Below are 13,378 nucleotides of genomic sequence, written 5' to 3'. Positions count from 1 at the left end.
CCAAGATCAGGCCTCGCCTGCTCCCTCAACTAGCCTGGACTCCTCTGGATGGGGTTCACTGTGGCAATCTCTTACATCTCTCCCCAGCAGCAACAGTAATCCGAGGTGGTTTGCAGCATTTAGCAATGGAGGGCCAGCTACGGAGGCTAAGTGGCAACTTACGCCACTTAGCCTGTGTATTCTCTCCTCATAGAACCCCTGTCCCGGGGTTCTATGAGGAGAGAATAACTGTACGTGTGGCAGCGGCAAGGGCAGCAGCACTCCTTCTTTTACACATTAAGCACTGACACTACCAGTCTCACAAAGCCTGTGTAGAGAGGGCAATTCATTAAAATAAGGATGCATTGTGGGTGGCCCATCAACCTTAAATCTACACTCTGGGGTATTACCCGAGTAACTAGGTGGCTGCATAGTGATCAGCGATGATTGTTGGGCTTACCTGGGAAAAAACAATATCCTACCGCGATATACTGGAAAAAACAACAGAGGTCAGGACAGCACTTACTATGATTTTTTGCTATCTGCTACAGACAAAACTGATGGATAGAATTGCAGCAAAGTTAGCCAAACATTAGAAATCCACTCAGGATAGACCAAACTTTGTGTTATTTGGTATAAATACAGCAAGAATGTTGGGAATATTTTTGTTACAAAAATGAGAATGGACTTTGAAGGTATAATTGTATGCACGTCTTGACAGTTGAAAATTGATTTTAAATTATATCATTTTAGTGGTTTTTGAAGAATCTGCATTAAATTTGGCAGCCACTTAGAATATTTCAATTACTCTTGGAATATCATATTTTTATACTCCTGTAAAGGAGGAGGCAAAGGAAAATGTAGATTAAAAAGGCATCAATTTTCTAATACCTTTGCCATCATTGGACAAATCTATAGAAATAAGAATGCAGATGCATCAGGAATCCCGACGTATCTGTTGGCGCAAAAGTCAAGCATTGCTGGAATTGTCGCAAGCATGACGAAACTCCAGCAATGCAAGAGGCAGGTCCACACACATAGCACTGCATCACCCTTACGCCTGCTATCAGGCAGGCGTAATGTTTGGATGCAGTGTCGTCCTAGAAGTGGCGCTGTGAAATCTGGTAGATTTCACGGCACCACTCCTATGAGGCTTTTTGTGGCGTGGAAATTCCCACCCTGCATACATTATACCTGATGCAGGTATAATGTTGCGCAGGGCTTTACAAAGTGACACATCTGCCTAGAAGCATTACCTTGTAAATATGGCACAATGTGGCGCATTGTTTACGCCGCCGCTGCATCATGAAAAGTGATGCAACGGCGGTGCGAAAGTGTCAAAAGGGGCTCATAAATAAGCCCCTACATAACCACAATGAAAGAGATAAATTCCCCCTAACAAACGTTAGTTAAGGAACATTATGATTACAACTTGCTATCACAAACACAGAAATTTGTCATTAAGGGATAACAATACTATCATAACTCACCCCAATGCACTGCACATGATTTAAAAAATGAAATGACAGATGCCATCACAAATGCCATTTTAAATAATACTTTTAATGACATCACATATATCCTTGCCTTTTGCATGTTTGCCATAGCACAAATCCATTATTTTAGCTAGTAGCAGCTTTCAGAAGACCATCTCAGCCACTCTGCTGTAGAGCACTCTCAGAATGGAGAGGGCACCATGTGGGGCGGGGGGACCAAGACATTCCTCAGGTGGCAGGAAGAAAACAGGAAAGTTCTGCAAGTAACATACAAAGATAATCAGTACTCCCTTAATGTGTCTCCCTATTCAGCTTTCAATCCACTATGAGTCGGACACTGGTTTCTTCCTTGGGGACGGACATATGCAGGTGTCCGAGATGTTTTTTGAAGGAAGTCTCCAAAAGCGTGAGCTCGCAGAGTCCACTGTGCAGACCCTCTGCCCTCACTCCATCTAACGTCTTGCCTGCAGAACTTTGCGACTAAAATTGGGGGTAGATCCGTTAAGGAGTTGATTGTTATATATAAGGCGAAATGTGAAGCCACGGCCACCTATGGTTCTGGTATCTGGGGATTGATTCTTCAATTTCAATTCAACAAACTGAAAATTGCTTCCTCAGATACCTCCTGGGGGTCCCCAAATCAATACCTAGCTATTTTGTACACATAGAATTGGGTCTCCCCAATATCTCCGATATCATTATGACCGAGCCCATTCTGTTATGGCATAAGCTGTGTCTAACCCCAGAGACAGTCTTTAATCGTAATATAATAACTGATTGCCTACAACTTGATGGTGTAAAGCAAATTAAATGGCTGTGTTTTGTGGAAAAAATGTTGACCGAGATTGGGCACCCTGAGTTTTTAAAAAATCCATCTAGTATGGAAATAATGCCAAGGAAAGTGTTACGTAAATTGGCTATGGAACATCTAGCGAACAAAAGATGGTCCACCGAAAAACTGAAAAAATCAGTGTTAGCCTACCAACAAATTACAACGGAACAGGGTCTGCAATTGTACCTTGTTAGTGACACTAACTGTTATGCCAGAATGCTTCTCGCAATGTTTAGATTGGGTTCTTTTTATCGTTTAATCACTTTCCCAATCTGCAATGACTGGTCGAGAGAACTGTCGCCTTGTCCCTGTGATGATCTCGCCCCTCAATCTAATTTGCATTGCACTTTATTCTGCAAGTTTTATCAGGTTCCAAGAAAGATCCTACTCAAGCCAATTCTCAAGGAGTGGGGCCTCCAGTCTTGTAGAAATGCTTTCCTTAGACTACAACGGCTGGAAACCTTAGAAGTGATCCAAACTCTAGTCAAATTTTTGAAACTTTTGGTAAAGTTTAGGAACTCGATGTAATATATTAAATGTTTATATGAATTTTAGAAATTTTTAAAATGTATAAGATTTTAAAGATGTAAAATTTAATTCTGTTTTTATAAAAATGCACTTGTGACTTTTCTATACTACCCCTGTCTTTTTAAAAAAAGGTTTGTTCCTACTAAAATGGTAATGTACTGGCTTTTTGTGACTTATATCTGTTTCTAGTCATATATGTTTTTTAACAAATGTATGCTTTTATGATATTACAGTGTATATCGAAATAAAGCTTTTTTGAATTTGAATTTGAATTTGACTTGCCTATCAACCTGCAAAAAGGATCTCATGCTCCTCTTATTTGACAGATATCTTGGTCGACCAGACTTAAGTACTTTCTGCAATGCGCCCTGATCTGACTTCATGTAACTGCGTATGTCCTCTGCCCAACTGTTGTAGTTGTCTCTTGTGATAACTTTGGTAGGCATCCACTGATGGAAACGTCTGAGTTGAACTACTATTACTGTAACCCGTTGTAACCCTGTATCCTTTGTGTTGTAAAGTGCTCTGATGCCTTTGGGCAATGCCCGCGCTATATAAAACAGCAAATATACGATAGTTACCCAGCCCTGGCACCCCACCCACCAAATCAGCTGTCTGCAGGTAAAGGTCATGCACAGCTGGTTAAAGAGGTAGCTTCCCTGCGTCAGTTGTAAATGGCATACGTTTTGGGTAGCACCGTAGCAGCACATGTTTTACTACCCCTTCCCCCATTACACAACCAAACGCTGATGATGCACAGCTTGTACCCTGTGAAGAGGGTACCGGGTGTAGACTGTGGCTTTCATTCATTGTTATCTAACCAGTCACTCTAGCTCCCAAATCAGCTTTCCAGAGCCTTTCGCTGTCGCAGCTAGCTTGTAAGCTAAATATTCTTGGTCAGCAGTTCACACTCATAGGATGTGTGCACCTACCTGGACATCATATATTTTCATGTACTCACAAATGTATGGTATCAGAGAGCGCTATGTCAGCCTCTTTAAGCTGTGCCTATCAGAGGTTAGGTTCTGGCTGTGGTTGTCGTTAGTACCCTGCAAACAGACTCTGTATCTGCCTCTAACCTACAAAATCCTGTTTCTGAAGAGCCTACTGCGTACAGGCGGTACAGTATTGCAATGTCGTGCTCGAAACATTTCGCAACAAGAATATCGACAGGAAAAATATTGTGAAGGTCAGTATATATGGGTAAACATAGGTTTACTATAGTTGCTTCAAATATGTCTTGTGTTTCTAGAGGTGGATGGAATGAAAAATAATACATCTATAGTAACCTAGTACCTTCACGATATTTTTTTGTTGATATTCTTGCTATAAATAAAGCAAGGATACTTGGTATTTTTTCTGGTGGCACCATATTTGTGAGGCCTGTATGCTAATATACAACCCTAACATCTCTGCAGCTACTGCTTGAGCCCACAGCTTCTGAACCAGATGCACATGGCCTTACGAGGCTCACAGTAAAATCTATTTACCGGCATCCATATGCACAAATCAACTTTCCACAGATGTGGGTCTTGCGTAGTGTGGTCTGAGGGTAAAATGTGGCTTTAGGCTCCTTTAGCACCCAGTTTCCACTACATAACTATGCAGTGCTTAATTTGTAACAAAAAATAAGTGTCAGGGCCCGCGTCAGGAGTCCACTGTGCCTTACATCACCCATTGCCAATGCCATTGCTGGCAATGACAGTACTAACACAACTACAAACTGTCACACTCCTACAAGTGAGACAATTCACATCAAGCCCCCAAAGCTATAAAAATGGCTTGGGGGCAGGTATTAGTCATTTTCAATGTATATGAAATTAATAAACAACTGGTATTATGCTCACCTGTAAATTAGACAAACATCGCCACCATGTGGTAGACTGTCATAAAAGCTGGTTTTGCCAATTAAGTGCCAGTGCTGAGCACCAGAAACCACTGGCTCAAATTAAGCACTGGAACCAGATGCACAATAGCCAAAGGCAGTGTGCATTGGGTGCTGTGAATATGGAGGCCCATAAACTGAAATTCCTGTGCAACTGAAAATGGAAAGCATGAATTCGGACATTTCCTTTAACGTTTCCTCCCTTAATGGATTTGCGTCAAACAAAAAAAATAATCTGGACATTCAGCTTGTCCACCCAATTTAATGCAACATTTTCAAATGGAGCCACGGTTATTTACAAATCAACCTTCCTCCCATTAACATTCCCCAACAATTGTGAGTGCACAAGAAACCTGAGATTTTGAAAAAGATTATACTGCTCTCTGTCAAAACGTATGCAGATTTCTCATACCAACGTTTATAGCAAATGGACTTTCTCCTTGTAATGGTGCTTACATTTGATGGATTCTCAATAAAAACCAAACTATAACAATGCATACCAAAACAATTCTGCACTTGCAAACAATGTTAAAGTTTTAAGCAAGAGCCTTTTAAAAGAAAATTACAATGTACACAAACATTTGCATAATTAAATTCAGGATTTCATGATTTAAGAACTCAAAATCATATTTTATTATCACAGTTGGTGAGAGTATGTACATTGTTTTTACCTGCTCATAAAGAATATTTTCTGTCCCTTTGAATATTGTCCACATTCCCAATTTAAATAACATCCTTTTTTATGTATAATATTTTTATTGGTATTTTCACATTACAAAAGAAACCCTATTAGCCTCAGAGATTTTTTCCACAATATTGACTATGAATTTGAGATTTTGAGCGTAAATTGAAAGTTTCGCAAAATTGACTGCAACTGTCAAAATTGAGATTTGTTTGACAGAAAACATAATTTGAAAAATCTGATTCTAGTGTTCAATATATATCTCCACATTGTAATACCTAATTTGAGCTCTGTGTCACCACAAGAAAGTTAGCTGAAAGCTCATCCAGTATCTTTGTTTTGGGTGTGAAATATTTTTCTCTATGGGAAGTCACAGAAGGAAAATTACTTTTGGGAATGTTCCTCTATAACTTTTGCCTCCTTAACCAATCTTCATGAATCTATTGGGATTAACTTGAGGTGTATGAAACACGTTCTGGAGGAAAGTTCATGCAGTTTGTCAAAATAGCACCAAATATATTCAATGTTCCTAACACATGATCCTATTTGGCATAGTTTGTAACCCTAAGTTAAGAGTCGATGTCTATATTGTTATGCTCCACACTGTTTCTGACACACATAATATGAAGAATGGCCCATGTGACAGAGTTTTAAATATCTCATCACAATATTTCTATGAAATTACACAGGGACCAGCAGTTTGGGGGAAGGGAGGTTATCCTAATCGGATCTTTACAGAAGTTAATGTGGAAGCCAGATGAAGTAGGGTAGAGAAACATACTCTTGAACTATTTAAGATAACTCTATGCTTTCTTAGCCAGGTCTCTAAAACTAAAGTCAATCATACACACACACTTTCATGCAGGTGAAATGGGTGTCACAGTTTGGACACGTCAGCATCCAAATAGTTCCCCATCAGGAACCTGATGCTACTAACCTTCATCATCACACCACTGGTGTCCCACCTATTAATTAATGGACTAGTTCCCTCTACAAAAAATACCTGACATCTTTGCCCTCCGATGACCCAAAACCAGGAACATGTTCTGATGTGGGCATAAATTAGCTCCATCCCTTTCATCCTCATTTCCACTTGTGCTTTCTGTACTTTAAGCCACACCTGTTTGAGATCTGCAACGTGCCCCATTCCCATGTTTTCCCACACCTCTCACTATACTGCTGAGCCCTGCCGCTTTTCACGTGCTTCATGCCATGTCCTCTCCCACTAACCTCGTATTACCACCACCACCACTACTTAGAAGTAAGTTAAAAACAGCCTAATTGGTGGTGCAGGAAAAGCAACTGAATGTTTTACAGTAAATTGCTCTTCATGACAAAAGTTTAAAGAATAGTGAAACCTCAAGTATGTAACATTTAGGAGACCCAAGCACATCAAGTAAATGCGATGCCGGAAACAAAAACTCCACACTTTGTTCAATTCATTTATTGTTCATAGAATTGTTTTCTGGACATTTTTTTGTGTTCCTAAGACTGCTAACGTGTCCTGTTTTCACAGGTATTCTTCCAAAAGAACATGAGGTCTGCACTATACCTCTGCCTATTTGTCACTCTGCTTTATGGATTAGTCCTCTGTGATCATCATGAAGGCCATGGAAACGAAGACAAGCATGGCCACTCTGACCACAAACACCATGAAAGTGAAACTATGGCCTGCCACAAAATTTCAGATTCCATTTCACATTTTTCATTCCAACTCTTCAATCACTCGCTCAGGGCAGCAGGGTCCCGTAATGTAGTCGTCTCTCCTGTAAGTGTTGCAACTACCATGGCGATGTTGTCTTTAGGGGCAAAAGGTGCTACTTTGAGTCAAATACTACATGGCCTTCACTTAAACCTTACCAGCATTTCACTACAGGATATCCACGAGAGCTTCCATCACCTTCTCCAGATGCTAAACAAACCTGATAGCGAGCTGCAAATGAGCATGGGCAATGCCCTCTTTATTAAGACAGATTTTAAAATCCTGCTCAAATATCTAGATGATCTGAAAACCCATTATAATTCAGAAGCCTTTTCAACCAATTTCCAAAATGAAGAAGAAGCAAAAAAACAGATAAACGATTACGTGGAGAAGCACACAAACGGAAAAATTGTAGACATGATGCAGAGCGTGGACAAGGACGCTGCAATGGTTCTGCTTAACTATATTTTCTTCAGAGGTAAGATTGGATGTGAACTGATACTGTATTGGAGGACCTAAACGTGATTGCTAATATTAATTTCCAGACTTTTAAAACAATTTCTTATATCTTTAATTGAAGTTCCTTTTGCTTTCCTTCTAAGACTGCTTTGAATATTTTTGGTTTCTTTGAGGCTCTCTTGCCAAGTAAGGACTTGTAATGAACCCTGGGCGTAGTTCGCGTAGTAGCGCTACGCGTAGCTACGTGAAGTGCACTTCGCACTATGTGAGCTACGCGAACTGCGTAGTGCACTGTGCAAAATGCTGTTCGCACTGATTGCACAGGGCCAGATGCTTGTCCGCACTGTTCAATCAGTGCGAACAGCATCTTGCACAGTGCAAGCGGTTGTTTTCTGCCGCTCGAGTAGATTTCTACTCGAGCGGCAGCTTTCTCAACACGGACTGGTAGTTTCTCATCGCGAGCGGTTGCGAGCATACGTGACCACTCTCAATGAGAAACCTGACCTCTCTGCATTGAGAATCTCGCCGGGAGGTTTATTTTCCACGCTTGCAATCGGCAACTTGATGTTATTGATCGCGAACGAGGAAAAAGTCTCGCTGGGATGTCATTTTGCTCGCTCGCGGTCGCCAACTTGATGTTGAGGACCGCGAGCAAGCAAAAAACTACCGTTACGCTAATCGTGTTTCCACTGTGCTACGCGCAAATCGCGTATTGCGAAGTAGCGCAAACTTCCCAAACTACGCGAGCGTAGCGTAGTCCTTCGCCCAGGGTTACTTGTAATGCCGATTGCATCTTTTAGTCTATGGATAAGAGTATAACCTTCTGCAGACATTAATCAAAATTACATACAAATGCAACATTCATTCTTTTTATGAACCTTTTAGTATATGAAAGATGTGCCAATGCTTTTTCTCGTCAAATCTCCCGCTCCTCCTTCTAAGAACTCTTTCAATGTTAGTCTGTCCTTCATTACTTCTGTACCATTTCTGTCATCGCCGACCTCAACACATACGCAGCACGTAAAACAGGTTGCAAATCACTTTACAGTCACCATAGGCTGGTTGCGGTTCGGGAGGCCCATGGGCAATACTGCTAGTTACTGGGACTCTTATATGACAATAGGGTTCTTTTAAAGTTGCCTGAAATAGAGACAAAGGGGACCCATTTTAAGCGCTGACCTCTCAGGACAGCGAGCCAGAGTAGTCAAAGTCTTACCCAGGAAGGAGCAACAAGATGAACAGAACTCAGCAGTGCTCACTAATAACATTCAATAAAGCAATATCTAGAAAGCACTTAAAAAATGCATTTTTGTTCACGCACAAATAAATACTACACATAAAAATATAATTGTATTCACGATTGTTGCCTTTTGCATTTACTATATGTGTTTCACAATGCACAGAGTTATTCTACAGTCTTCAAAACAAGCTTTTCACAATTCGATAATGTTTACCTCTTCTTTCTGACATAGGCTTAACACAATATAAAAACTCCTGCCTACTTAGTTTACATTCGCCTGTCACTGCAAGGATGCCTGACGATGGCATTTGACATAGCATCTACAATATAAAAGAGTAACGCACACTGTCTTAGTCACCATTTTTTCCTGAAAAAAATCACTAATACATTTCAATACATAAGTCATTTTCTTGCTTCTTGTGACCATGGATAACTAGGTATTTGGATCATGTGTCTAAGTCTCCCGCTCCCCCAGGCCCCAGAATTGACAGATGAGGTTTATTTCCTTCATCTAACACACGCCTACTGTTCCTGCGTTGTGATCCCTTTTTATCACACCTTACGTGGTATAACAAAAGTCCCAGTGTATGGCTAGCCACTTGTGACTTCTACCCAGTAATTGCGCATTGGGATCCCCTCTTATCACACCTTCCCCAGTATAACAAATGTGCCAGTGTATGGCTAGCCACTCGTGACTAGTGACCAGTGTTCCTGAATTGTGATCCTCTCTTATCACACCTTCCTCTGTATAACACAGGTGCCTGTATACGACTAGCCACTCGAGACACGTGCCCAGTGTTCCTGCATTGGGATCCCCTCTTATCACACCTTCAACTTTATAACAAAGGTGCCGGTGCATGACTAGCCGCTTGTGACCCCGCTCACAGTTCCTGCATTGCGATTCCCCTCTTATCACATCTTCCGTGGCATAACACAGGTGCCTGTGCATGGCTTGTTGCTTGTGTCCCCTGCTCAGTGTTCCTGCATTGTGATCCCCTCTTATCACACCTTACGCGGTATAACAAAGGTGCTTGTCTATGGCTAGCCGCTTATGACACCGGCCCAGTGTTCCTGTATTCAAATTCCCTCTTATCACACCTTCCCTAGTATAACAAAGGTGCTGGTGTACGGCTAGCCGTTTGTGACCCCTCACCCTCCCAGTGCATTAACACCTGAATGTGGCACAACTCCTGACAGATCGGCAGACTGGCAGTAGTGTCTCTTTTACTAGCAGCTGCCTGAGTGTGCAGAGAAGGACAAAGAGAGCGAGAAATGTTTTGGTACCCTGGGATGACCTTAAACTCCAATCACAGAGTCAGTAGAGCCTGGCATACCTCAGTCAAGAGCGAATTTCTTTAAGTCGAGCACTGGGAAATTATAATCCATTACAAATATCTGTAGCAATTCATTTAGGATGAAACTATGACCCTAAACGTGATTCTGGGCCCATTGAAACATAGCAACATAACTCTCTTTGGTCTCTGAAGTGTGATCAAGTCAAAAATAGATTTTAACCGAATTTACAATAAAGTGTTTTCTGCCTATCAAAGCCGAGGAGCGAGTACACTTTATGAAAAGGAATTGTCCATTAAACTTGAGCCACGTGATTTAAGAGACCCGGCATCACTCGCTCTGTTCTCAAACCAGAGTCAACATTAAAATGAGTCCCATCTGTTGCAAGCCTGACTGTTCCTACATGACTGGCTTAGTCAGACAGAAGTCATTGCCACTCAGTCTGCGCATGTGCATACATGTTACATGCATGACCTGCAATATATGCACGGCCAACTTACCTTATCTGCCCATAGGACGTTGGCCTTATGTTAAAAGATGGACACTGTAGTTGCAGCTCTCAACCAATGTTAGTGGTGCATTATTGTGGGTAAGACTCCTTGTAGTATCTCCACAAAGCAGGGGTTACAAATTCGAAGATCCACAACGTGAACAAATCAAACTGGGTTATTTTGCAAGTGGAACCCAGTTCCTCTCAGTTAGACTATGCACCTTTTAATTTGGATTCCTTTTTTAAAGACACGGATATTTACAATGAAGTTGTCAAATGGAAATTAAATTGCTGTGTGCACAGATATGTATTGTCTTGTATTTACATTTGAAATGATCATTACTAACATCTCATTCCTTACTTAACCGTTTTGGAGAAGTTCATAGTAGTATTTTTCATTGAGGTATATACATACATCGTTTTTTAATAATTACATAATGGATAATGTAAAGAAATGGACATGGGGTAAACTGGCCATTGTGCAGAGGGCTTCTATAATATTTGACATCAAAAGTCCAGCAAAAACGTACATCGACATGTACACCTCTACAAATATTTTTGAGCTCATAAATGATTTGAATACCTCACCGGATGACGAGCTTGAAACCATATTCTCTGCTGCTTACTTCACCCTAATATCTTCATGATTTCATGAAGGTACATGTCTAATGGTCGTCTTCGGTCAAAATATTTGTAAGAAATTGATAGGGATTCGGAAATCTTTACTTGCAGCTGTGAACATTCATGGGCCATGGAAAAATCGCTGCAAATATAGCTTCAAATGATGGAAGGCCTAAATGAATAAAGTGAAATGGGTATAACTGACGAGGTCATTTGTAAGGCTGGTCTTTGGAAACAGAATCCATGTAATAGGAAAACATTTTTGCATTTACCCTTTAAACAGTCTACACATAACCACATACATACAACCACCAATAAATGAAGAAACACTTTCATCTAAAAGTCTATTTAGCCATTCCTATTCTTTTTGCAGTGCTTGTTTTTTTATCTATTCCTTCAGCTAAAAGCAAGGAATATAATAATTATGTTAAAATTGACAATTACCTGTCACACATATTTTGCTAAATAACTTATGACCTAATTTGGGGCCCGATTACAAGTTTATCGGGCACACCGCTAGCCCTACATGGTGTCAGTCAAGAGACTGGCATCCCGAACCACCTCATCACAACTTTACTGTGTGCTGGCGGCGCAGTCACGGCGGCTGCATGCTTCAGCTCTAAAAGGAGCCTGAAGGCAATGCCAGCCACATTTCTGCACCTCCAGCAAGTTGGGCGCACTGTTGCCATACACCATGTTGTGCATGGTACACAGTGCATGCAACATGGCCCCTGGCCACAATCTTCATGTGCTAAATCGACTGGGGCCTTTTTGTGGCCCTTTAGCTGCCTTTCGACCAACCCTTTCATTTCAGGATCCCCACCATGAAAAGGTCGGCGGAAAGGCAGGTCATAATTCCCACGGCAGTGCCCAGGCTGCCAGCGCCACCATTGATCGTCGCTGTCCACACAGCAGCCACCAGAGACACTTCTATATTGCAGTGGCGGCAGTCTGGAGGCGGTCATGAGAGGATCTCCGGCCCACATTGAAATCCACCAGTCCGACCGTCAAATAAGTGGGCGGTCGGGCAGCCAGAATGAGAGCGCAGTCTCCAGACCAGCAAAGTCATAATCAGACCCTTGCAATTTTGAAGGAGATGAAGACCTATCCTAACCTGCCAAAACAGTAGCTGTCCTTCTCCATTCATAGTCAGAGGAAACACTAAATTTATACCAGCGGAGCATCCACTACCTTCCCTGGAGTAAACCTTCGACTTGGCATCCCATATGCCAATGGGCTGCAAGGTCACACTGATGGTTGTATAGGGCAACCATCACTCCTTTTCCCTGTCTGTGTCTTCCACGCGATCTATTGCAGACCTGGCCTGGGAAAATCATTAAAGACTGCATGCACAGGGTTTAAACTACCTGGGCATAGGGCCATTCATTTGTTGTTTTAAAACATATCTCATGCTTTGTGAGTTTGTTCCTGGAAAACAAATAAGTTTGCGGAGCGGACACTTGAAAACATGGGACTTACTCGGCAAACCATTCAGTGAAGGAAGCATTCGCAGCCATGGTTCCCTCTAAAGCAGACAAAAGCTTCCCAGACAGTTAGCGATCTCTAGATATGATGGAACATGCTCCACCAGGGAGGAAGTGGAGAACAGCGTAATCTAGTGTAATGGTGGACAGCTCACCAAGGGCTAAATAAGTGAGGAGTTGCCTTGGACGTACACATTTTTTTAACATTCCCTTCAGATTCATCTCATGGGCCTTCTGCAGGACAACCAAGTGGGGCAGGTTGATGAATGGACCCCACTTGCGATGCAATTGTTTTCACTAGTATGCGAGGCTTTGCTTGCTGGTTATCGTTTGACTTGCTCAATATGACCAGTGTTTGACATGGAGTTTCAGACACTTTTGCTCCTTCTATTGCTTCCCATTTCAGTTTCTGTAATATCACCCGAAATACAGCACAAGTCAGTAGTAGCAATCCAACCTCATAAAGGAAAATCTCTAATTTTCAGTTTGCTGTACATTCTTACTCAGGGACAATGATTGCTTTGTCATAATATTTGACAAAAAGGGCATGTAAGTCCCTCATTTCAAGTTCCTCAGATTTAAGAAATGGAGCTACCAGTGAAATGAAATCTCATATTCTAGCTGGCATTCCCAAGAGTAAATCGGGTAATTACTACTTGGAACGGAAGTAGTGGATCTATCTAAATC

At 41.6% G+C, this 13,378-nt stretch overlaps 1 protein-coding gene across 3 annotated transcripts in view; it reads left to right on the top strand.

Annotated features, from left to right (window-relative positions):
* Positions 1 to 13,378, top strand: part of LOC144781330 (alpha-1-antitrypsin-like) — a 183,012-nt gene that overhangs the window by 39,507 nt on the left and 130,127 nt on the right. For 2 of the 3 annotated variants that reach the window (XM_078660106.1, XM_078660105.1), the window contains exon 2: positions 6,919 to 7,582. In XM_078660106.1, coding sequence (XP_078516232.1) covers positions 6,937 to 7,582 — 646 coding nt within the window. In that variant the 5' untranslated portion in view covers positions 6,919 to 6,936. Of the gene's footprint in view, positions 1 to 3,161; positions 3,274 to 6,918; positions 7,583 to 13,378 lie in introns of those variants that run through there. The other variant, XM_078660107.1, reaches the window with a different exon arrangement.

The sequence above is a fragment of the Lissotriton helveticus genome, chromosome 9, assembly GCF_964261635.1.
Source record: "Lissotriton helveticus chromosome 9, aLisHel1.1, whole genome shotgun sequence".
NCBI lineage: Eukaryota > Metazoa > Chordata > Amphibia > Caudata > Salamandridae > Lissotriton > Lissotriton helveticus.
Note: the sequence above shows the minus strand (reverse complement) of the source record. Positions and strands in the feature narration are given on the sequence as shown.